Source organism: Xyrauchen texanus, chromosome 18 (assembly GCF_025860055.1).
Source record: "Xyrauchen texanus isolate HMW12.3.18 chromosome 18, RBS_HiC_50CHRs, whole genome shotgun sequence".
Classification (NCBI taxonomy): domain Eukaryota; kingdom Metazoa; phylum Chordata; class Actinopteri; order Cypriniformes; family Catostomidae; genus Xyrauchen; species Xyrauchen texanus.
Genome location: NC_068293.1, coordinates 40,334,428 through 40,359,397, shown reverse-complemented (window position 1 = coordinate 40,359,397; position 24,970 = coordinate 40,334,428). Strand labels below are relative to the sequence as shown.

General features: G+C 46.4%; 1 protein-coding gene across 8 annotated transcripts in view; it reads left to right on the top strand.

The window, feature by feature from the left end:
- The window catches only part of tns1b (tensin 1b), a 343,137-nt gene that overhangs the window by 306,566 nt on the left and 11,601 nt on the right, over window positions 1-24,970 (top strand). For all 8 annotated transcript variants that reach the window (XM_052147959.1, XM_052147963.1, XM_052147962.1 and 5 more), the window contains 5 exons: window positions 8,714-8,888; window positions 10,885-11,945; window positions 13,549-13,635; window positions 14,429-14,557; window positions 22,387-22,482. In XM_052147959.1, the coding sequence (XP_052003919.1) occupies window positions 8,714-8,888; window positions 10,885-11,945; window positions 13,549-13,635; window positions 14,429-14,557; window positions 22,387-22,482 (1,548 nt within the window). The remainder of the gene's footprint in view (window positions 1-8,713; window positions 8,889-10,884; window positions 11,946-13,548; window positions 13,636-14,428; window positions 14,558-22,386; window positions 22,483-24,970) is intronic.

Sequence of the window (24,970 nt, the reverse complement as noted above, 5' to 3'; positions counted from 1 at the left end):
ACAAACTATGCAAAATTTTCACTTTAAATTTAATCACACCAATGGGTGTCAGTTCAACTTGAGTTTGACATATATATAGATCAGTGATTAAACCTCATTCTTTAGGACTATCTTATATACAGTAAAGAATAGTTTGCCTACTAGTTTTCAAGGCCTAGAATAAAGAGTAACATTTATATTTTAAATTTATATTTTGTGTATACTGAATTATTCAATCAACCAACATTATTTTTGACAGCAAAAACTAGGCAACAACTATAGTTTTACCAACAGGGAAATTCAGCTAACAGGGACATTGAGCAGAGAGCTTACATATAACCAGTTTTGACCGAGCTGCTGATTAAAGTTAAATGATCAGCATCGACTGATGAGATGAAAAGAAATTTGGAGATCGTATCGGATGTTAAAATCATGATTGGAGCATCCCTAATATTCAAGTTGACTGTTTCAAAAACTGATGATGCTTAGTGAGCTGAGACCCTGTCACAAAATGGACAAAAACAGGTACACGGTGGATGATAACATTTGGATATGAAGAAGACTTTGTTTCAATGTTTACATATTTATTTGTTTGTGGTTGAACTGAAAAAAGGTCTCAGTTTGGTTCTTTTTAAGAGGGCTCAAGTGTGAAAACCCCAGTAGCGTTTTTGCAATTTTGTGGTAAATGTTTTGTGGAAAACATTACCATCATAATCGCAGTTCAAATCGCAATCGCAATATTTTTAAAAATAATCGCAATATGACTTTTTGTCCAAATCGTGCAGCCCTTATATATATATAGGTAGGTGTAGGTCCCCCTTATGCCACCAAAACAGCACCAACCCTCATCTCAGAATAGCATTCTCACCACAATTGTACAGAGCATGTGGTTTGCATGGTTTGGCTCCCCAATATATCTCAGATCTTCTTTCATTTCATCACAATACACCCAGAGACCTCAGATCAACCAATAGTCTACGGTTGACTGTTCCAAGGACACGTCTCACACTTAAAGGAGATCGAGCCTTCTCAGTGGCTGCTCCACAGCTCTGGAATAATTTGCCACTTTACATAAAAACTGCATTAACATATGATGATATTAAATCTCTTCTTAAAACTCATCTATTTATTATTGCATCTGGTTATAAGTAGGTATAGTGGTAAAAATGTTTTGTGCATTGTCTGTGATTTTGTTTTGTGTCCTAATTTTAATTATTATACTATTTGCTTAAACACTGTACAGCACTTTGGCCAACAGCTGTTGTTTTTAAATGTGCATTATAAATAAATATGACTGAGAACGGTTATCTGAGTTACCGAGACTTTGTCAGTTCGAACCATTCTGGCCATTCTCTGGTGACCTCTCTCATCAACAAGGTATTTCTGTCCACATAACTGCCCCTCACTAGATGTTTTTTGTTTTTGGCACCATTCTGAGTACATTTTAGAGACTTTTGTGCGTGAAAATCCCAGGAGATCAGCAGTTACAGAAATTCTCAAACCAGCGCATCTGGCACCAACAATCTTGATAGTAAGAGCATTTCCAAATTCACAATGATGAGAACTGTGTGACCACAAGAAAGCCACTTGTTAGTGAGGCTAATACAAAAAAAAAAAAAGGACTTCAATTTGCTAGGGAGCATAAAGATTGGACTGTGGAGCAATGGAAAAAGGTCATGTGGTCTGATGTTTTGAACTGGGGTTGCTTCAATTGGTCAGGTCTAGGCTCAGCAACGTTATGCAGCAGTAATATAATCTCAGCTGACTACCTAAATGTGCTGAATTACCAGGTTCTCTTACGAGAGGTTCTCTCGTATTGCGTAAGCTAGCTTACGCTACGGGAAAGATTCAACTTTTCTGAGATATTGAAGCCAAAAAATTATCCTTAATTTTTGTATCCATTGTCAACGCAGTGCGGCAGCTGCAGACCTTGAGCGAGCTAGCTAGCGAGCTCATAGGTTGCTCTGCGGCAACTGCTGCAGCCTATAGACGAGCTTGGGCGAACTCGCATCCAATGAGAGGCGTCCGCGCGCTCACTGCATCAAAGCCCGCCAAAATGGGCGTGACTAGAGTGCATATAAGCGTAGTTACGTAGGCTGGAACCCTGATTTTCATCTCTTCAGCGAAGCTCTCCGCATCGCTGACCTGGAAGCAGCGTCGCCGTTTGAGGGGCATCTAGCAAGCGTGGACAGCGCTAGAAGAAGCCGGCCGTCTCAGCCACCTTCAGCCATCCTGCGAGCTACGCCATCCGACGGCGTATCCTTTTATTCAGCAAGCTAGTTCTCACGAACTATTCACAAAAAGTACTGGCGTCTTTTTCAAGATGCCTCGCTCCACTTGCGCCTCATGTCGCCCTTCTCAGCACAGGAGACCGCCACATCATCTGCGCTCTCTGCCTGGGACTGGGGCACGCAGAGCTCGCCCTCACTGAGGGCGGATGCGATTCTCGCGAGGAGCTACCGATGTCGACCCTGCGGGCTCGACTCGAAGCGATCAAAGCAGAAACCGCCGCGCCGCCTTACCCTCAGCCGCGCAGGAAGAAGCGCCACTCACAAAGGCTGCCGGAAACTGTGGTTGAAGCGTCTGCCTCGCCGAGCCTCTCCCTCGAGCATCGCTTTCACCCTCCCCGCCCCGGGACGCGCAGTTGCCGCCGGCGGCCGCACTGCTGCCATCTCGGATGACGAGCGGAGGATAAGGGCCGCTGTTCCATCATGGCTCGGACAGCGAGGAGTGGACAGGCTCCCAAGCCTCCTCCTCAGCCCAGGAATCCAGCAGGACCAGCGCCGGGTCGAAGGGGAGTTAACACGCCTCCTCACACAGGCCGTCGACCGCCTCGGGCTCGAGTGGTCACCGCCCCTGAGCAGGCACCCAACAGACTCGGCGGCTGCTTTCTTCAAAGCCATCGCCGCTCTACACCCGCGGCCGGGCGCTGCCTTCCTGCGGAATTACATACGGAGCTTGCAAAGTCGTGGAGCAGCTCCTTTTTCAGCCAGGACCCGTTCACGCGTCTCCACCTCTCTGGCGTCGGTGGGCGGCGCCACTGAAGAGGCTACTCCTCCATCCCCGGTCGAGGACTTCGGTAGCAGCACACCTTTGTCCGCCCTCCGCGAGATGGCGTTCCAAGCCTGTGCTCCCGTCTAAGGCCTGCAGGCGACTTCCGCCTATGTTGGCGCGCCTATTCCGCCGCCCGGCCAAGCCGCATCTGCTCTGCACTCAATGGCGTTTTACAGATCCTACAAGCAGACCTTCTTCGGGAGTGGGATGAGAAAGGCAGGCACCCAGAGGCTGTTACTGATCTCTGGCGCGACAGACCTGCGCCCTTAGCGCTACCAAAGCTGCAGCCCAAGCTCTAGGGAAGTGCATGGCCTCGCTGACTGTGACCGAGAGACACTTATGGCTAACACTAGCCGACATGGGAGAAGCAGAAGCTCCACGTTCCTCAACGCACCGCTCTCTCCGACCGGTCTCTTCGGCTCCGCGGTGAGTGGCATTGTTGACCGCTTCTCAGAAGTCCAGAAAGCCACCCAAGCCATGAACCTCTTCCTGCGGCGTCGCGCTAAGCTCCTCTGCAGGCGCTCACGTGATCAGCCTCCTGCACGAGCCTCTTCACAGCGCCCAGTTCAACAATCTCAGACTTCTCAGCGTCGACAGGGCGGCCGCCCTCGATCGGCGCTCAGACAACGCCGCAGACGCCGCCCCGCGGGCCTCGATCTAAGGTAGCGCTGAAACCGAGCAGCCGAAGTCTTCCTAACTGTGTTGAACAAGCGGCGGCTCAGTCCGCCGCGGCGGACCACTGTCAAAGCTTTACCCCTGTCAGTCCCTTCTCTCAGGCTACTACAGTGGTGAATTTAGCAGCCAACAAGCCGGTGACACTGCCCGCTTGCCTGCACTCAAGCGCCGTTTTCACGGCGACCCAAATAAATCTTGTAAAGAGCAAACATGTCTTATGTGTAGAAAAAGTGCCCACAACCCAGTGTTCAGCCCCTACACACAAGCATAACACATCCCGTGCCCCTATCAGAGCACGCTCTCGCACAAGCGATTACTGAACGGCTCGGCGTCAGAGTCAATGAAAGCGCCCACAAATGCGTCGTGCGCCCATTCTCTGCCCGCTCTGTCACACGACCAGCCCTATGTGTAGAAAATGTGCCCACAATCCAGTGTTCACTTCTGCACACAAGCACTGCATGTCTCGTGTCCCCACCAGAGCACGCTCACATAAAGCGATTACTGAACCGCTCGGCGCTAGAGTCAATAAATGCGCCCACAAATGCGTCGTGGCGCCCATTCTCTGCCCGCTCTGTTACACGGCCAGCAACCATTCCTCTGTGTGTAAGTCCGTGCCCATGACTATGCTTGCGCATCACGTAACAGATGTGACTCTTTCCCCATTCATTCCAATCAGGAAGTCACTCACAAAACAGCCTGTTCATGCTGTCTGCGAGCAATCATGCATGAACACACTAAACGCGCTCACACATTTTGTTCAGCTCTGTGTGCGGCAATCAGAGCGAATTGGCCATTCACCCTCTAGCGTTACGCTTCAAAGCGTGGGAAGCTATTCCAGGGATATCCAAGTGGGTGTTAAGCACAATACAACAGGGCTATTTGCTACAGTTCGATCGCCGCCCCCTCGCTTCAGAGCCGGCTCGAAACCACTGTGAACACGGAAGCAGCGTGCATGCTTCGTTCAGAAATAGCAAGCCTTCTGTGCAAAGGGCCATAGAAAAGTGCCACCCTCTCTGAGCGAGTCGGGGCTTTACAGCCGTTATTTTCTTGTTCCCAAGAAAGACGGCGGCCTCAGACCCATATTAGATCTCAGGGTTTTGAACAAGGTGCTTGCAAAAGACCGTTCAAAATGCTTACAATCAGGAAACTCCTCGCGCATGTGCGCCAGGGGACTGGTTTATTTCTCTCGATCTGAAAGATGCATACTTTCAGATTCAGATAAATCCCGTCACAGGCCATTCTTGAGATTAGCCTTGACGGCCAGGTTTATCAATACACCGTCCTTCCGTTCGGCCTGTCCTTAGCACCCGTACTTTCACGAAGTGCATGGATGCGGCGCTCGCACCCCTACGGAGTCAGGGTTTGCGAATTCTGAACTATTTGGGCGACTGGCTGATTATGGCTCAGTCACATATGGAGCTTCTGTCTCACAGAGCAGTTCTCCTCAGCCATCTGAACAGTTTGGGTCTTGCAGTCAATTGGACCAAGAGCTCACTACAGCCCAGTCAGACCATTTCCTTCCTGGGAATAGAACTAGACTCCGTGGCAATGGCGGCTCGCTTATCTACACAGCGCGCGCGCCGTGTTCAGCGACTAGCCGCATCTTTTCAGATGAACAGCCTCATGCCTCTGAAGAAATTCCAGAGAGTGCTAGGTTACATGGCCTCAGCCGCAGCAGTACTTCAGCTGGGTTTACTGCACATCGCCCGCTTCAGCATTGGCTAAACACCGCGCGTCTCGCCGGGCTTGGACCACAGGCCGCCAGCCCATCAAGGTGACTCAGACCTGCATATCAGCTCTGCAGCCCTGGACAGTGGCCGAATGGTATCAGCGGGGAGTGACAATGGGAGCTGTATCTCGCCGAAAAGTCATCTCGACAGACGGCGTCCAACACGGGTTGGGGCGCGGTCTCGCGAGGGCTCTCCGGTTTTCGGCCTATGGTCAGTTCAGGAAAAGCTCCTTCACATAAATTGTCTGGAAATGATAGCGGTCGAGTACGCGCTCGTGCGCTTTCTCCCGGTCATTCAGGGTCACCACGTCCTGGTCCGTTCGGACAACAGATCTGTGGTATCCTACCTAAACCGTCAGGGCGGTGTCAGATCCAGGAACCTCTTCCATCTGACAAAACGCATACTGAGTTGGTCCCAGTGCCACCTGCGCTCGCTGAGGGTGACGCGCGTGCCAGGCCACCTGAGCGGCGGCCCGGACAGACTGTCCAGAGACAATATTCCCCCAGGGGAATGGTCCCTGCACGCTCAAACAGTCCAGGCGTTATGGCACCTATTCGGCAGAGCAGAGATAGACCTCTTTGCGTCCAAAGAGAACTCTCACTGCCCAATATTTTTCTCGAGCGAGGACGCGCTGGCCCAGGACTGGCCCAGGCGCCCGCTTACGCCTTCCCTCCCGTCTCGCTATTGCCACAGGTAATGCAGAGGATCAGGGAAGCAGCGTCACTTGGTGCTCCTCATAGCCCGCGTTGGGAGAATCAGACATGGTTCCCGGAGCTTACGCAGCTGTCACTGACAGCGCCGTGGCCCATCCCAGTGAGAGCAGATCTCCTCTCTCAAGCTCGCGGCACAATCTGGCATCCCCACCCAGAGCGCTGGGGCTGCATGCGTGGGTGATCAACGACTACCCGTCGCTCTGCCAGAAGGAGTAATAAACACCATCATACACGCTAGAGCCCCTTCCACGAGAAGACTCTATGCGTCAAAATGGTCTGTGTTCTCAAAATGGTGCACCGACAGAGACCTGGACCCACGGACATGTGGGGTGTCGTCGCTGCTCGTATTTCTACAAGAGCTGCTGGATAAGGGCAGATCCCCATCCACGCTCAAAGTGTATGTGGCGGCCGTTGCGGCGTTCAGCTGAACCCTGCACGGCCAGTCATGGGGTAAAAGCGAGCTGGTCATCCGCTTCCTCAGGGGAGCTAGAAGGATGAACCCCGCGCCCCCATCGGTTCCTATCTGGGATCTTTCTATAATTCTCTAAACTATGAAAGCCCCCTTTCGAACCACTTCAATCCGTGGATTTGAAATACCTTTCACTCAAAACCGTTTTTCTGACTGCCCTGTCATCAGTCAAGCGTGTGGGAGACCTTCACGCGCTGTCTGTCAGCGCTGCGTGTCTTGAGTTTGGACCAAGTGACTCCAAGGTCATTTTAAAGCCTAGACACGGCTATGTTCCCAAGGTGATCGGTACTCCTTTCAGAGCACAGGTCATTTCCCTATCGGCGCTGCCAGCACCGGATAGCGAACGCGACGCCAATCTCCTTTGCCCGGTCAGAGCACTGAGATTGTATACTGCGCGCTCCGCTGCTTTCAGACGCTCCGAGCAGCTTTTCGTTTCGTTCGAGGGCGCACCAAAGGTCTCGCCGCCTCGAAACAGACACTATCTAGATGGATAGTGGATGCTATTGCTGCTGCATACGCGTCAAAAGACCTGCCATGCTCGTTGGGCATTAGGGCTCACTCCACTAGAGGCATGGCATCCTCGTGGGCATGGTCCAGCGGAATTTCCATTCACGACATATGTGTGGCAGCGGGATGGACTTCCCCTCCACCTTTGTCAGATTTTACAATATGGAAGTGCCCGCTCTGCAGGCAAAACTACTAGCGGTTTAATACGCTACAGCTCCCCTGGTGAGCTGCACTGATGGGACACATTCCACACAGACCGGCACCGCCGCTCTGTCGTTCCCGTCCTACTATGTGCTTATGTATTACACAATCAATGACCCGCATTCTTGCCGGCCAAATATTATTTCCCCACTCATAAGGGCTCCCCGGGTCCCCCTTAATTCCCTGGGGCTCATACAGTGGATGCTTGGCGCGCACGGCGTTGACAATGGGTTCCCGTGAGCGTAAGCTTACGCAATACTGAGAGAACCTCTCGTAAGAGAACGTATCGGTTACCTAATGTAACCTCGGTTCTCTCTAGATGAGGGAACGAGTATTGCGTAGCCGGCCGTGCTTCAGCGCCACGGCGACTTTTCGCTTCAGTCAATGAAAACCAGGGTTCCAGCCTACTGAACTACGCTTATATGCACTCTAGTCACGCCCATTTTGGCGGGCTTTGATGCAGTGAGCGCGCGGACGCCTCTCATTGGATGCGAGTTCGCCCAAGCTCGTCTATAGGTTGCAGCAGTTGCCGCAGAGCAACCTATGAGCTCGCTAGCTAGCTCGCTCAAGGTCTGCAGCTGCCGCACTGCGTTGACAATGGATACAAAAATTAAGGATAATTTTTTGGCTTCAATATCTCAGAAAAGATGAATCTTTCCCGTAGCGTAAGCTAGCTTACGCAATACTCGTTCCCTCATCTAGAGAGAACCGAGGTTACGTTAGGTAACCGATACGTTATCTCATACATTGATTTTTTTCTTCCCTGATGGCACGGGCATATTCAAGGATGACAAAAGTGGTTCAGGGAGCTAGAGTTGGCCACTATCGTCTACTACAGAGTCCTGACCTTAACCCCACTGGAAGTCTTTGGGATGTACTGGAGAAGACTTTACGGAGTGGTTCGACTCTCCCATGATCAATACAAGATCTCTGCCAAATAGTAATGCACCTCTGGATGGAAAGAAATATTGTGACAGTGCAAAAGGCTGTCGAAACAATGCCATGACAAATATGAGCCATAATCAAAGCTAAAGGCAGTCCAAATAAATATTAGAGTATGCGACTTATTTTTGGCCAGGCAGTGTATATATATATATATATATATATATATATATATATATATATATATATGTATGTTATACATTGTGTAAGATTTAAAAAAAAATAAACATTTCTTAAAATATAACTACAATAATACAGTAACAAGCATTTTGTTTAGCTTTATTTGATACTACTAACTTTTGTCAGGGCTAGATATCCTTAAGATACTCTTTAGGTATCCTTATTATATCTGTCCTTTTTACTGTTTATAAATGGAGTTAGAGGGTTAGAAATTCTCTGAATACTTATGATTACAGGTATTTCTCTCTTTTTCTCTTTTGCAGAGCCTCGTAGCTATGTGGAGTCAGTGGCTAAAGCCGCATCAGTGGCAGGAGGGCCACCAGCTTCGCGCGTGTCCCCAGCATATGACAGCGACATCTTAGCTCCCTCTGCTGGACTGCCTCACACCCTCAACACTCCTCTTTCCTCCAGCAGCCCCATACAGGGCCTAGATGCAGTGTAAGTGACACACACACTGGTGTTTTATTTTAAGGCAGCTTTATATATATACAAAATCCAAAATAAATCAGAACTGTGTTATATTTTAGCATCTTCAAAGTAGTCACACTTTGCCTAGAATTTGCAGACATGAACTTTTGACATGAACCAACTTCTTGAGGTATCACCCTGAGATGCTTTTTAAACAGTATTGAAGGAGTTTCCATCTATGTTGGGCACTTATTGGCTGCTTTTCTTTGTTATTTGGTCCAAGTCATCAATTTCAAAAACTTTTTTTTTATTACATTTTAGTTTTATAATTAAATTAATTAATATGGTGGCACAATTTTATTTTTGACTACAAAAATGATTTCAAACATTTAAACATACGCCTTCAGATCAAAACATTTTTGAGATCATGCGAAACATTTCAGACATTGAACATTAACATTAAACATTTTTTAGACCCAGACTTTCAATATTAAACTATGAAAATCTGTTAACAAAATAAAAATAACTACATGCTTAAATGTATGAGAATTTAATAAGGAGTGAAATAAATAATTTCAATATTTATTGTGTGAAAAAGATTTCTTTCAACTGTCCAATAGTCCACCACACCAAACAATTTTGCCCCAATCAAGTTCTCTCAAAAGTTAGTGTACTTATGGTGAGCAGGGCTGTGCCGAGCGGCGTCTTGGCATATGTTTAAGAAATAAATGTCTACATGTTTGTCAAGCTGGTACCATTTTCCTCCTTCCCGGGTTTCAGCACCAGTGTAACAATTTAAGGATGGGAAAGGAGGAAGTTGGGACCAGCTTAACAAACACGTAGACATTTATATCTTAAACATAACATAAAACAACTTCACATGCTGCTTTCCCACAGATGCACCAAACACACACACACATCTCTCTCTCCATCTGCTGCTGTCTCCTCCTTAAATACTCCTGCCACCGCTCACTGGAGCGCGATACCGGTGTGGCACACAGGTGAAACTCATTTACCACTTATCTTCCCTGCCTCGCTCTGTCCAGTCGCCGCTCGGCCCGCCCTGCTCACCGCAGTACTTATTAACCAAGTTGACAAAAGTATTAGTGAAGAGTATGCTTTAGATTAAATATGAGATATGTGATGTTTAAAAAATATATATATACTGTATATTAATTGTGAGCAGAATATTTTTCATTTTTTCAAACTGTGCAAAAAAAGTGTGAAAATATTACTCAGTAGTGTGTATTTAAGATTTAGAATATGTTAGCGACAAAATTAGCCATACCAAAACAAAGGAGTCTTTAAAATGTAATTTCCATCGCTGTCATTTCCACCACAGAATTCTATTAAGCACAATACAGAATTTGAGATTTGCTGGAAATTACACTGTGGTGGGAATTTTCATGACTTTTAGAAACAAATTTGCATAAATCTCTACATGATGCATGTGCATACAATGTTAGTAGACAAATAAAAGACTAAAAGTAGTGAGAGTTTAAAAACCTTTCTAGAAATTTTCTAAAAATCCACAGAGCCAAAAGCCCTGAAGTTTAAGAAAAAACTCAGATATGATTGAAATATGGTTTGGCAAGTGGAGCCATGCAAATAAATGACACATTTACACATTTAAAAAGTATTTTATGATATATTTGCAATGTAAATGATAATTTCTGACTCCTTGATTTATATTCATCCATTCTGATTTTTTTTTTTTAGATATTTTGGAAAAAATAGAAGGAAAAAAATGTTTGATTATTTTTCATCTCTGTAAATAATTTTAATTAGAATACTTTACAAATGTTCTCATACTGTCTAGTCACAAAAAGTGAAATATTCCCCACATCTGCTGAAAGTTGGAACTCCTTGCAGCCCTCATTCGAATCTTCTTTGGAAATGAATGACATTCAGCGGAATGACATTCATTTACCGGAAGCAGTAAAAACAGCAGTAGACATTTATGCAGTTCAGATCACACACACTAAATCTGATTTTAATTATCATATCTTTGTTTCTATTCTTTCAGTGAAAGCATGCTGGCTGATAGTGGCGTGGGGATTAATTATTTGTCTCAGGCTGCTGCCGACTCCGTATTTCACTCCCAGCCCTCTGAAAGCACATACCGAATGCCCACACCCTCCTACCCCACATCTAGCAGCATGTTGGGTAGCTACATCACTCCCGATCTTAGACCTTCCCTGCCTGAAACCATACAAAACAATACCGCAACAACCATTCAGCCAATCACTGGGAGCCCTGGCATGAGACACCAAAATGTCCTGCCCGATGTGGCATCCAGTCATGGCATTCAGCACAAAATAGCCAATCAAGAGAGCCCTATTTTGGTCCGACAGCCAATCCCATCTAACGGCCACCCTCCAGGGCTGGCTGGTAGTCCCATGCATGGGAGACACACTATGGTGTCCCAAGGAACACAGAGCAGTCCGATGCTTTCCAGACAATACCAAGGCTCTCACAATAGTCCGATTCTCAGCCGACAGCCAATAGGACAACAAGCTGTCCAAAGCAGTCCAGTCCTCAACCGTCAACCGTCCTTGAATCAGCCGGTCATTCTGCCCAACCAAAGCAGCCCGGTTTTGAGTAGACAACCATCCGTTACACAACCCAATCAGGGCAGCCCCATCCTGAGCAGGCACTCCTCCTTAACACATCCTAGTCAGGGCAGCCCAGTTATGGGGGGGCACCCATCGATAACACATGTGACCCCGGGAAGCCCCAGTCTGGACAGGCACCCAATGTACAGTGGCTACACCACTCCAGACGAGAGGCACGGAGCCCTGTCGCGCCAGAGCAGCTCCTCCGGGTATCAACCACCCTCCACACCATCTTTCCCTGTTTCTCCAGCCAGTTACATAGATGAAGTGGGTTTCAGACAGGGCAGTCCTGCCCTGCAACCTCAGCTTCCAGAGAAGAGATGCATGTCCGGTGGCGAACGCTCCAATGGTGGTGGCCTGTCCTACGGAACGCTCAATGGGAAGATGTCCTCACCGATGTCCAGTGGTGGTAGCACTCCAAGCGTCCATTTCTTTAACACCCTGCCTGATTTTTCCAAACTCAACATGTGCGGTAAGACTTACTGAAGATAAAAACCACTAGAGACCATTCAGAGCTGAACTTAGACTGACTTTTGAAAGCCAGTTAGAATCTTGTGTTAACAAACATGATGCAAATTTTTCGAATTAGAATTTAAAGAAGTAGAATTCAATTAAATAAAATTCATCTAACTGCTTTTAGTGTGTGTAAAGGGATTAATGGAAAGGAGGAGGCGAGAACCGGCTTGACAATATAAATGATATTTAATTAAGAACTTAAGCCAAAAGACACAAACACACACACATGTGATGGCCAGTTGCCTGTATAGGCTTATTCTCTGTCGCACCACCGTCCGCAGTCGGCCTTTATCCCTCTCGGAAGCTTGATTAGCCTGATTAGGCATGTCTTTTTAAATAATCTGTTTAATAAGAACATGTCACCTTTCTATTGCCATTACAATTATGCTTATCAAAGAAGGCTTATAAAACATTATACTGTTTATGTGTCTTGTAAATTTAGAGCTTTCTCGTCGCATGCGCAGACTGTGGAGACTGCTTATTGATAGCAATTTTTTCAGTATTTTTTTTGATCCTCTGAAATAGTTTACAATGGCTTTCAAATAATGGCTTTTCAAATAATCAAAATATATTAATACAATTTATTAAATGTCCCATTGTCTTTGATAAACTGTGAAAGATGCCAGAAAGATATGTTTAAGTTGCAGTTAATGGACTTAAGAGCAGTTCAATGCTCTTGTTAATTTACAAACGTTTTTACAAATTACTTAGCTTAAGCTTAACTTAAGTGCTGCTAATGTTCTACTTAGTGCTTCAGGAATCCCAGCCCACACATCCAGGTATAAAGTGATGATTTACTGGGCATCCGGGTATAGTGTCATCTTTACTAATTTGCTTATCGCTCTGCTATCTCTTCAAGTCAGCTAACCAAATAATTTCTACTCAAATCAAAATGCATGTCCATTTGTTTATCTTTTTGTCTATTAATTGTGCAATAATGGTATAATGAGCCATCAGATGGTAATTTTCTTCTCACATAATACATAATTTAAACTCATATCAAAAATCAATTTCGATTCAGTTATTAATTTGATAAGAAGCCATGAATGTGGGATTATTGTGTTGTATATTTTTTTTCCTTGGGGGAATTGATTATTACATATAATACTTAGAAACCTTTATAAAACTTGTAAACCTTTAAAAGCAGACCTAATGTGAGCTCCAATGTTTTTAATCAATGGTATATGCTTCTGTTGAAGCCTTCAGTCCACTTTATTTCAGTGTCCTTTTTTAAAATAATTTTATATTTTTCTGACATTTCTATTTTAATTATGTAATTTGCAACACATCATTGGATTATAGTTAATTCCCTCATAAAATATGGTATGTACACAGTCTCAGATTTTCAAATAAGTTTATCTTCAAATCAAATTTGGTAAAGTTGCGATTCACCTCGGAGCTGGTTGGTTTGTTTCACAGCTTAAAACTCTTTTATGAAGGAGTTTATGAAATTCCTATGGAAGAAATAAATGGGAAAAAACATCTGAAACAAGAGACTGAAAAAGTGGGCTGGCACTGTTGTGCTCTATAACAGTTTTTAATTTATTAATATTTTCCAGATGGAAGTCCGGAGACAAGGATGAATGTAAAGTTTGTGCAGGACACGTCCAAATTGTGGTATAAACCAGATATCTCCAGAGATCAAGGTAAGGGTGCAGTATGTGCACTTCGAGGTTAATTAATCTATATTTAAACCGAGAACTGGGGCTCACAACTCCCATAAACAGTAAAATATGTCCCAAACCACCTTATACGAGGTCAGTTGCTGTTGGTCTTCGTATCTGGTTCTCCTCCATGCTGTTACTGGATTAGATCATCTGTGCTGGAGACTTTTGTTAAAAACAAGCACATGCAGTGTCAACACACACCGTTCGGCATATGTGCATAGTTAAATCTAGCAAACACCTGCATCTGTTGCCTCGTTAACATGCTGTAACAATAACAAATAAACTTCTTTAGTTAGGGTTTCCCTATCTCACTTTTTGTCTCTGTATGTGTTAAACTGCAGCAATTTGTTAACATATTATATCTTACAAGGCAGCCACAATTCTGGTCCAATTAAATAGCTCATGTAATTGCTTGACAAATGCAGAAGTTGTGACATATTGAAAGGCTCGTCCCTTTTTTTTATTTAGCATTTTAGCATTTTTCAACATTTTATTTATTATAATTGTTTTATTATTATTTTTATTTGGTTATTCTTTCCTACAAATGCAAAACACACTAGCTACACCAATGTTCAATTGGTATCAAAGTTTTTGTTGGTTTTGTCATTCATAGTCCTTTTTCTCTGAATATGAGCATAGCTGAGACAAACTCATCTGTCAAAGGACAGATCTTAATTTAAAAGATCTGATTTCAGTCATAACTAAATTTTGAAAATGCACTTTTACTGCACGGAGTCTTTAAAACAACTCTGTCTTTCTTTTTCCGTGCTAGCGATCAATATGCTGAAGGATCAAGAGCCTGGAGCCTTTGTCATTCGGGACAGTCACTCTTTCAGGGGTGCCTACGGCTTGGCCATGAAAGTTGCCTCACCGCCTCCAACCTTGCAGCCTACAAAGAAAGGTATTTAATGTGCCTCCCCTCGCCATGCAGATAATAATTTGCCAAATGTATTCCAGACAGGAGTCCGTGCCTGGTTCATAATCCAGTGCTGTCCACAGCAGACACACACACACACTAGAGGTCTGCAACCCGATCTGGGCCCGACGGGTCAGTTTTTCAAGTATGACTTAGGGTTCAGGTCGGGTTTGGGTTTGTTATGAATGAAAAATTAAACAGGCCTGCCGAACTTGTTTCTCGCACACGCTCTCACTCACAGACACGTGCGAATGGACGAATTAGGGGCTGTTCACAATGAATGTGTTTTTGCACGCATCTGTTCTTTTTTCCCCTTTTTTTCCTATTTAAACACATGTTGGATGAATGTCTTTGACTGCTGCACCACTTCTCGCTGTTTCTTCAGTGACGCGACAGAACAGGCACATTATAAACACTGTGTCAAGTTAAAAATAACTTCAAAGTATGTCACAAAGATCCAATGTTCTGATCAAGTTTAGGCTGCATAGAGGGGACTGTTGCATTGTTTCAGGTTATTTCAGATTGTTCTGCACCAAGCAAAGTTTCAGCACATAAACGTAAGGCTATGCTTTATCTTCCCTTCTGCTCTACTGTACTAAGGGGCTGCCGTGCCTTGTTCAAACTATATGTTTACTGTTTCAATATTGCCACAAATTTTGCCTATATGCTTACATTAAAAAAATTGCCTATTGCAACAGTACTTTCTAGGAGAAGAAATTATAAAGATCAATTTCCAAGAGCAATTTCGACTTTGGGTCGGGTTCAGGCTTATAATCCGACGATATCTTTCAGGCCGGGTAGGGTTGGGCCACATGGTTACGGGTTGAGTTCGAGTTTCATTTAAAGGCCCATGCAGACCTCTAACACACACTCAAATACACACACTTCAATGCATGCAATGCTTCCTGATGTTCTCTTACGAGAGGTTCTCTCGTATTGCGTAAGCTAGCTACGGGAAAGATTCATCTTTTCTGAGATATTGAAGCCAAAAAATTATCCTTAATTTTTGTATCCATTGTCAACGCAGTGCGGCAGCTGCAGACCTTGAGCGGGCTAGCTAGCGAGCTCATAGGTTGCTCTGTGGCAACTGCTGCAGCCTATAGACGAGCTTGGGCGAACTCGCATCCAATGAGAGGCGTCCGTGCGCTCACTGCATCAAAGCCCGCCAAAATGGGCGTGACTAGAGTGCATATAAGCGTAGTTCGTAGGCTGGAACCCTGATTTTCATCTCTTCAGCGAAGCTCTTCGCATCGCTGACCTGGAAGCCGCGTCACCGTTCGAGGGGCATCAAGCAAGCGTGGACAGCGCTAGAAGAAGCCGGCCGTCTCAGCCACCTTCAGCCATCCTGCGAGCTACGCCATCCGACGACGTATCCTTTTATTCAGCAAGCTAGTTCTCACGAACTATTCACAAAAGAGTACGAGCGTCTTTTTCAAGATGCCTCGCTCCACTTGCGCCTCATGTCGCGCCCTTCTCAGCACAGGAGACCGCCACATCATCTGCGCTCTCTGCCTGGGACTGGGGCACGCAGAGCTCGCCCTCACTGAGGGCGGATGCGATTTCTGCGAGGAGCTACCGATGTCGACCCTGCGGGCTCGACTCGAGCGCTCAAAGCAGAAACCGCCGTGCCGCCTTACCTTCAGCTGCGCAGGAAGAAGCGCCGCTCACAAAGGCTGCCGGAAACTGTGGTTGAAGCGACTGCCTCGCCGAGCCTCTCCCTCGAGCATCGCTTTCACCCTCCCCGCCCCGGGGCCAGCGCAGTTGCCGCCGAGCGGCCGCACTGCTGCCATCTCGGATGACGAGGCGGAGGATAAGGGCCGCTGTTCCATCATGGCTTCAGACAGCGAGGAGTGGTCAGGCTCCCAAGCCTCCTCCTCGGCCCAGGAATCCAGCAGGACCCGCGCCGAGTCGAAGGGAGTTAACACGCCTCCTCACACAGGCCGTCGACCGCCTCGGGCTCGAGTGGTCACCGCCCCTGAGCAGGCACCCAACAGACTCGACGGCTGCTTTCTTCAAAGCCATCGCCGCTCTACACCCGCGGCCCGGGCCGCTCCCTTCCTGCCGGAATTACATACGGAGCTTGCAAAGTCGTGGAACGCTCCTTTTCAGCCAGGACCCGCTTCCACGTCTCCACCTCTCTCGCGTCGGTGGACGGCGCCACTGAGAGAGGCTACTCCTCCATCCCCCGGTCGAGGACTCGGTAGCAGCACACCTTTGTCCGCCCTCCGCGAGATGGCGTTCCAAGCCTGTGCTCCCGTCTAAGGCCTGCAGAGCGACTTCCGCCTATGTTGGCCGCGCCTATTCCGCCGCCGGCCAAGCCGCATCTGCTCTGCACTCAATGGCCGTTTTACAGATCCTACAAGCAGACCTTCTTCGGGAGTGGGATGAGAAAGGCAGGCACCCAGAGGCTGTTACTGATCAACGAAGCGCAACAGACCTCGCCCTTCGCGCTACCAAAGCTGCAGCCCAAGCTCTAGGGAAGTGCATGGCCTCGCTGACTGTGACCGAGAGACACTTGCCGGACCACCATCAAAGCTTTGCCCCCTGTCAGTCCCCTTCTCTCAGGCTACTACAGTGGTGAATTTAGCAGCCAACAAGCCGGTGACACTGCCCGCTTGCCTGCACTCAAACGCCGTTTTCACGGCGACCAAAATAAATCTTGTAAAGAGCAAACATGTCTTATGTGTAGAAAAAGTGCCCACAACCCAGTGTTCGCCCCTACACACAAGCATAACACATCCCAGCGCCTCTATTAGAGCATCGCTCTCATAAAGCGGTTATGAACCGCTCGAGCATCAGAGTCAATGAAGCGCTCACAAATGCGTCATGGCGCCCATTCTCTGCCCGGCTCTGTCACACCGACCAGCCCTATGTGTAGAAAATGTGCCCACAATCCAGTGTTCACTTCTGCACACAAGCACTGCATGTCTCGTGTCCCCACCAGAGCACGCTCACATAAAGCGGTTACTGAACCGCTCGAGCGTCAGAGTCAATGAAGGCGCCCACAAATGCGTGCGTGCGCCCATTCTCTGCCCGCTCTGTTACACGGCCAGCAAACATTCCTCTGTGTGTAAGTCCCGTGCCCATGACTATGCTTGCGCATCACGTAACAGATGTGACTCTTTCCCCATTCATTCCAATCGGAAGTCACTCACAAAACAGCCTGTTCATGCTGTCTCGCGAGCAATCATGCGTGAACACACTAAACGCGCTCACACATTTTGTTCAGCTCTGTGTGCGGCAATCAGAGCTGAATTGGCCATTCACCCTCTAGCGTTACGCTTCAAAGCGTGGGAAGCTATTCCAGGGATATCCAAGTGGGTGTTAAGCACAATACAACAGGGCTATTTGCTACAGTTCGATCGCCGCCCTCCTCGCTTCAGAGCTGCTCGAAACCACTGTGAACACGGAAGCAGCGTGCATGCTTCGTTCAGAAATAGCAAACCTTCTGTGCAAAAGGGCCATAGAAAAAGTGCCACCCTCTCTGAGCGAAGTCGGGGCTTTACAGCCGTTATTTTCTTGTTCCCAAGAAAGACGGCGGCCTCAGACCCATATTAGATCTCAGGGTTTTGAACAAGGTGCTTGCAAAAAGACTGTTCAAAATGCTTACAATCAGGAAACTCCTCGCGCATGATGCGCCAGGGGGACTGGTTTATTTCTCTCGATCTGAAAGATGCATACTTTCAGATTCAGATAAATCCCCGTCACAGGCCATTCTTGAGATTCGCCTTGGACGGCCAGGTTTATCAATACACCGTCCTTCCGTTCGGCCTGTCCTTAGCACCCCGTACTTTCACGAAGTGCATGGATGCGGCGCTCGCACCCCTGCGGAGTCAGGATTTGCGAATTCTGAACTATTTGGACGACTGGCTGATTATGGCTCAGTCACATATGGAGCTTCTGTCTCACAGAGCAGTTCTCCTCAGCCATCTGAACAGTTTGGATCTTGCAGTCAATTGGACCAAGAGCTCACTACAGCCCAGTCAGACCATTTCCTTCCTGGGAATAGAACTAGACTCCGTGGCAATGACGGCTCGCTTATCTACACAGCGCGCGACGCCGTGTTCAGCGACTAGCCGCATCTTTTCAGATGAACAGCCTCACGCCTCTGAAGAAATTGCAGAGAGTGCTAGGTTACATGGCCTCAGCCGCAGCAGTACTTCAGCTGGGTTTACTGCACATCGCCCGCTTCAGCATTGGCTAAACACCGCGCGTCTCGCCGGGCTTGGGCCACAGGCCGCCAGCCCATCAAGGTGACTCAGACCTGTATATCAGCTCTGCAGCCCTGGACAGTGGCCGAATGGTATCAGCGGGGAGTGACAATGGGAGCTGTATCTCGCCGAAAAGTCATCTCGACAGACGCGTCCAACACGGGTTGGGGCGCGGTCTCGCGAGGGCTCTCCGGTTTTCGGCCTATGGTCAGTTCAGGAAAAGCTCCTTCACATAAATTGTCTGGAAATGATAGCGGTCGAGTATGCGCTCGTGCGCTTTCTCCCAGTCATTCAGGGTCACCACATCCTGGTCCGTTCGGACAACAGATCTGTGGTATCCTACCTAAACCGTCAGGGCAGTGTCAGATCCAGGAACCTCTTCCATCTGACGAAACGCATACTGAGTTGGTCCCAGTGCCACCTGCGCTCGCTGAGGGCGACGCGCGTGCCAGGCCACCTGAACGACGGCCCGGACAGACTGTCCAGAGACAATATTCCCCAGGGGAATGGTCCCTGCACGCTCAAACAGTCCAGACGTTATGGCACCTATTCGGCAGAGCAGAGATAGACCTCTTTGCGTCCAAAGAGATCTCTCACTGCCCAATATTTTTCTCGAAGCGAGGACACGCTGGCCCAGGACTGGCCCAGACGCCCGCTTTCGCCTTCCCTCCCATCTCGCTATTGCCACAGGTAATGCAGAGGATCAGGGAAACGCGTCACTCGGTGCTCCTCATAGCCCCGCGTTGGGAGAATCAGACATGGTTCCCGGAGCTTACGCAGCTGTCACTGACAGCGCCGTGGCCCATCCCAGTGAGAGCATATCTCCTCTCTCAAGCTCGCGGCACAATCTGGCATTCCCACCCAGAGCTGGGGCTGCATGCGTGGGTGATCAACGACTACCCGTCGCTCTGCCAGAAGGAGTAATAAACACCATCATACACGCTAGAGCCCCTTCCACGAGAAGACTCTATGCGTCAAAATGGTCTGTGTTCTCAAAATGGTGCACCGACAGAGACCTGGACCCGCGGACATGTGGGGTGTCGTCGCTGCTCGTATTTCTACAAGAGCTGCTGGATAAGGGCAGATCCCCATCCACGCTCAAAGTGTATGTGGCGGCCGTTGCGGCGTTCGCTGAACCCCTGCACGGCCAGTCATGGGGTAAAAACGAGCTGGTCATCCGCTTCCTCAGGGGAGCTAGAAGGATGAACCCCCCGCGCCCCCCATCGGTTCCTATCTGGGATCTTTCTATAGTTCTCGAAACTATGAAAGCCCCCCCTTTCGAACCACTGTCTGTCAGCGCTGGGTGTCTTGAGTTTGGACCAAGTGACTCCAAGGTCATTTTAAAGCCTAGACACGGCTATGTTCCCAAGGTGATCGGTACTCCTTTCAGAGCACAGGTCATTTCCCTGTCGGCACTGCCAGCACCCGATAGCGAACACGACGCCAATCTCCTTTGCCCGGTCAGAGCACTGAGATTGTATACTGCGCGCTCCGCCGCTTTCAGACGCTCTGAGCAGCTTTTCGTTTCGTTCGGAGGGCGCACCAAAGGTCTCGCCGCCTCGAAACAGACACTATCTAGATGGATAGTGGACGCTATTGCTGCTGCATACGCGTCAAAAGACCTGCCATGCCCGTTGGGCATTAGGGCTCACTCCACTAGAGGCATGGCATCCTCGTGGGCATGGTCCAGCGGGATTTCCATTCACGACATATGTGTGGCAGCGGGATGGACTTCCCCCTCCACCTTTGTCAGATTTTACAATATGGAAGTGCCCGCTCTGCAGGCAAAACTACTAGCGGTTTAATACGCTACAGCTCCCCTGGTGAGCTGCACTGATGGGACACATTCCACACAGACCGGCACCGCCACTCTGTCGTTCCCTTCCCACCATGTGCTTATGTTTTACACAATCAATGACCCGCATTCTTGCCGGCCAAATATTATTTCCCCACTCATAAGGGCTCCCCCGGGTCCCCCCTTCATTCCCTGGGGCTCATACAGTGGATGCTTGGCGCGCACGGTGTTGACAATGGGTTCCCGTAGCATAAGCTAGCTTACGCAATACGAGAGAACCTCTCGTAAGAGAACGTATCAGTTACCTAACGTAACCTCGGTTCTCTCTAGATGAGGGAACGAGTATTGCGTAGCCGGCTGTGCTTCGCGCCACGCAGTGACTTTTCAGCTTCAGTCAATGAAAACCAGGGTTCCAGCCTACGAACTACGCTTATATGCACTCTAGTCACGCCCATTTTGGCGGGCTTTGATGCAGTGAGCGTGCGGACGCCTCTCATTGGATGCGAGTTCGCCCAAGCTCGTCTATAGGCTGCAGCAGTTGCCACAGAGCAACCTATGAGCTCGCTAGCTAGCCCGCTCAAGGTCTGCAGCTGCCGCACTGCGTTGACAAATTAAGGATAATTTTTTGGCTTCAATATCTCAGAAAAGATGAATCTTTCCCGTAGCGTAAGCTAGCTTACGCAATACTCGTTCCCTCATCTAGAGAGAACCGAGGTTACGTTAGGTAACCGATACGATACCTTTATTGTTAGTATTTTCTTCTTCTGCATAATAGTAAAGTCATTAAAACTATGAAGTAACACAAATGGAAGTATGCGATTTTTCCTTCATAGTCCACTTCGATACCGCGTCAGAGCTGATGCCATGAGAACACAAGGTCTGAATCCTTATGCATTCACGTCAAATTATTGGTTGATGCCGCTTAAGTGATGCCCAATAAGAAGCAATGTCACAGACTCCATATAAGCATTTGCTTGGTGCCATCCCATTTTCTTCACTTCAAGTACACAAATTTTGTCTCAGTCCTTGTTGTTACTAGTGACCCCACCAAAGCCCTTTAGAGTGGCAACATGAAGATGACGTTCAGGATGTGTGTACCTCCGTGTACGCCATTCATTGTGGGTGAGGATACTCACGAGAGATACAATCTTGGTTTTTGCCAAGCAGAGGCCGCATTTTAGGAGTCGAATTGCCCACGTTGCGGGGTGATGGAACGTCCAGACACTTCGCACAAGGCTCACCTCCTTCACAGGGAATTCAAGCAGACTGTGTATTCCCCAGTTTTCTGGCCATGTGTCTGCCAGTGCAGCACGCCAGCTAGACCAGTGTTGAGCCAGCAAGGAGGCCTAGTATATCGAAAACGAGCAGCAGGCTGACCTTCGGTTCTCACTTTGGTTTAGCAAAAATGTTAAACAAATCAAAACTGCCTTATATTTTAGCTTCTTCAAAGTCACCGCCCTTGTCTAGGGCTCTACACACTCATCCACTCCATGAGGTGCATCTTGAGATTTTTTTGAAACAGTATCTAAAAAAACAAACTTTTAGTTTCATAAAGAATTTCATATGCAGGCACAGTTTTTTTATTTGTCTTCAAAGTTAATTTCCACCATTTAGCATAAAAGTCTAGATCAAAAAGTTCTTAAGATCATGAGAAACAAATTCAGTCAAGTGTGTCAAAACTTTGACTGGTAGCATATGTATTAAATACAATAATGCATTGCAAATGTAAACAAATATGGTAATTGTAGTAAATATAAATATGTTCTTGTCTTAATTTGTATTTATTTAATTATTTTTCATTATTTCAGCTGGAGATGTCACTAATGAGTTGGTGAGACATTTCCTGATTGAGACCAGTCCGAAGGGGGTGAGACTGAAGGGCTGCCCAAACGAGCCCTACTTCGGTAAATCACATTGAACAAAGGGTCTGATCTGAATCCCAGTGAGCTGTCTTGCTGTCTTCGGCCAACATAGTTGGCCTCATAACTGAAATGGAACCTCAAAAGTGACAATTTTGGAACCCACTTAATTGGGAGCAACTTTGTGCATCATAATTGCAAAGCACATCTAAGAATCCATGTACAATTGATTTCAGTTTGATGATAGTATGTTGCTAAGTTAACAACGTGATACTCTAGTAAGGATAAAAATACATAGCAAATAATGGGTAAAATAGCCAACTTGATTTATAATGGACATTGGTATCTGCCAATTCTACCCTTGGATTTTGCACAAAAAGGTGTAGAACACAGCATAATTCTGCTGTCTATCTTTTGGAACAGACTTAGGTAAGGCCAGTAAGGCCTGTGATGCATTAAAATGTTGCCTACAATGGTAGCTCACTAGGTTTTGTAACAGACCCACATTGCTCCCCATTACTTGAGTACATGAGCACTGGAATGATTTGTTGGATGTTTTAAGCTTGTAAAACGTTGCCCTCATCTGGTTTTTGCTCAGTACATGTGAATCTACCGTTTTTTTGTTTTTGTTTTTTTTTTGCATCCCATTAAATCAAACTGTCCCACAAAGCTGTAGAACATATGTGTCCAAATGACAATGTGGAAGCAGCTTATATTAAGTACAGCTCAAAAGTGCCCCCTCTCTGACCACATTACAGGGGGGCTGGTGAGTTCAATGGACAATGCTGTCTTCACCAATATCCCAAATTCAGCATCAAATAAAAATCAGGGTTGGGCAGCTTTCATAAGCACTCAAACATCCTGTTATGGGAATCATTGCATAAGCATGTTTACTATGAAAAACAGAAGGGTGATGTGTGAAAATTAAAGCAGGTATGGAAAAGAAATGGCCTTACTTTCTATATGTCAGGGATAATGCTCATGTTAAAAAATACAGAGATAACTTCGCTCCACTCCTCCAAAACTAGCAGTACAATCCTCAGATACATGTTTTGCCAGGACACTCACTGCTTAAAGAGGCCCATACTAAACACAAATTAAAAAAAAATTCCGGGTTCAATACAAGTAAAGCACTGTTGACCGCATCTGTAGCACAATGTTGATTGCCACAGAAATTAATTTCAATTTGGCCCTTAGGTTTTTTTTTGTTGTTTTTTTTAGGGAATTGGTTACAGTAAGGCACTAAAATGGAAGCACACTGGCCAGGCAATACAAATGAAAATACACTGTTTTAAAAGTTTGGCCTCAAGATTTAACATTATACTATACATGTTGACATGAGACTAGTGTGATAGAATCACTTACTGACCTTGTCTGTGTAAAGTTAAATCCAATATTTTAACCTTGTCATGACCATAGAATGTCAAAAAACTTGCGCATGATACGCATAAGAATACTCGAAAGGGACTGTTTACATATAGCAAACTCCACAAGAAATTGCATCAGTAATGCAGAAGTTCATCCACCTAGAAAAGTAGTCCTTCCGCAAAAGACAATTTAGACAACATTACAGCTCAAATAATAACCTTTTTTATACTGAATAATTCATGTAAGTGCTTTAACAAATATACAAGCTTAACATTTCTGCTTGAAGGATCTCTGGAACTCTGGCCCCATAGACTTCCATTGTAAGTGCCTTAAAGTAGGTACAATTTTGCTTAAAAAAATTAGTGATGAGTGGAAATCATTTTCTGTGATAGAGTGATAACTGTTCATAGAGCTTAACTTGTAGCAAACCAGGAACATTCCTTTAAAGTGGCCCTCATTTCCTGTTTTTGTTGATATAATCTGATTGCTAAAGGAAGAGAGTTTAGCAGCTGATAATACAATTTAAACTGAGCAACAAAGATTCTCTGCGATAGCATTGTTGCTATTTCTGGTGAGCAGGAATATTTTGCCCAAACCTAGTCCTTGAGAGATGTTTTCTCCTAATATACTATTATATTTACAGCAATTTTTGTGCCATAAAGGTTGTGTTAACTGAAAATGTGTCAAGTTAACGGATAATTAGAAATGCTTTCTGTCATTTTGACAGATTGAAAATTGGGTATCTGGTGTACTTCAGACACAATCCACAGTACAGGATGCTAATGTGTATTTGAAGTGTGAATAAAGACCAGGAGAGAGATGGTGAATGAAGATTTAGTGAGATAAACGAGAGATTCCAAATGTGCTCGAGAATAATAATTTATGGGATATTGTTCATTAAACCAAGTGACCAGATTACAAAATTGCAGTTGTCTTTTTTTATTTTTTTTTATTGCGAAGGCAGAATAAACAAAGAAAGCCAAGAACCCACAACACAGCACTTGGTTAGACTTATACAGGTCTTACCATTATTTCTCGCTTAATTGTTAGAAATGAATAAAATAACATTTTAAACATTTTAAATGTTTAACGGTCACTACAATAATGATTTTATGTTCAGAGCTGTCTGGCTTCTGTCATTCACCCTTGCATGTGTATGCAGGCT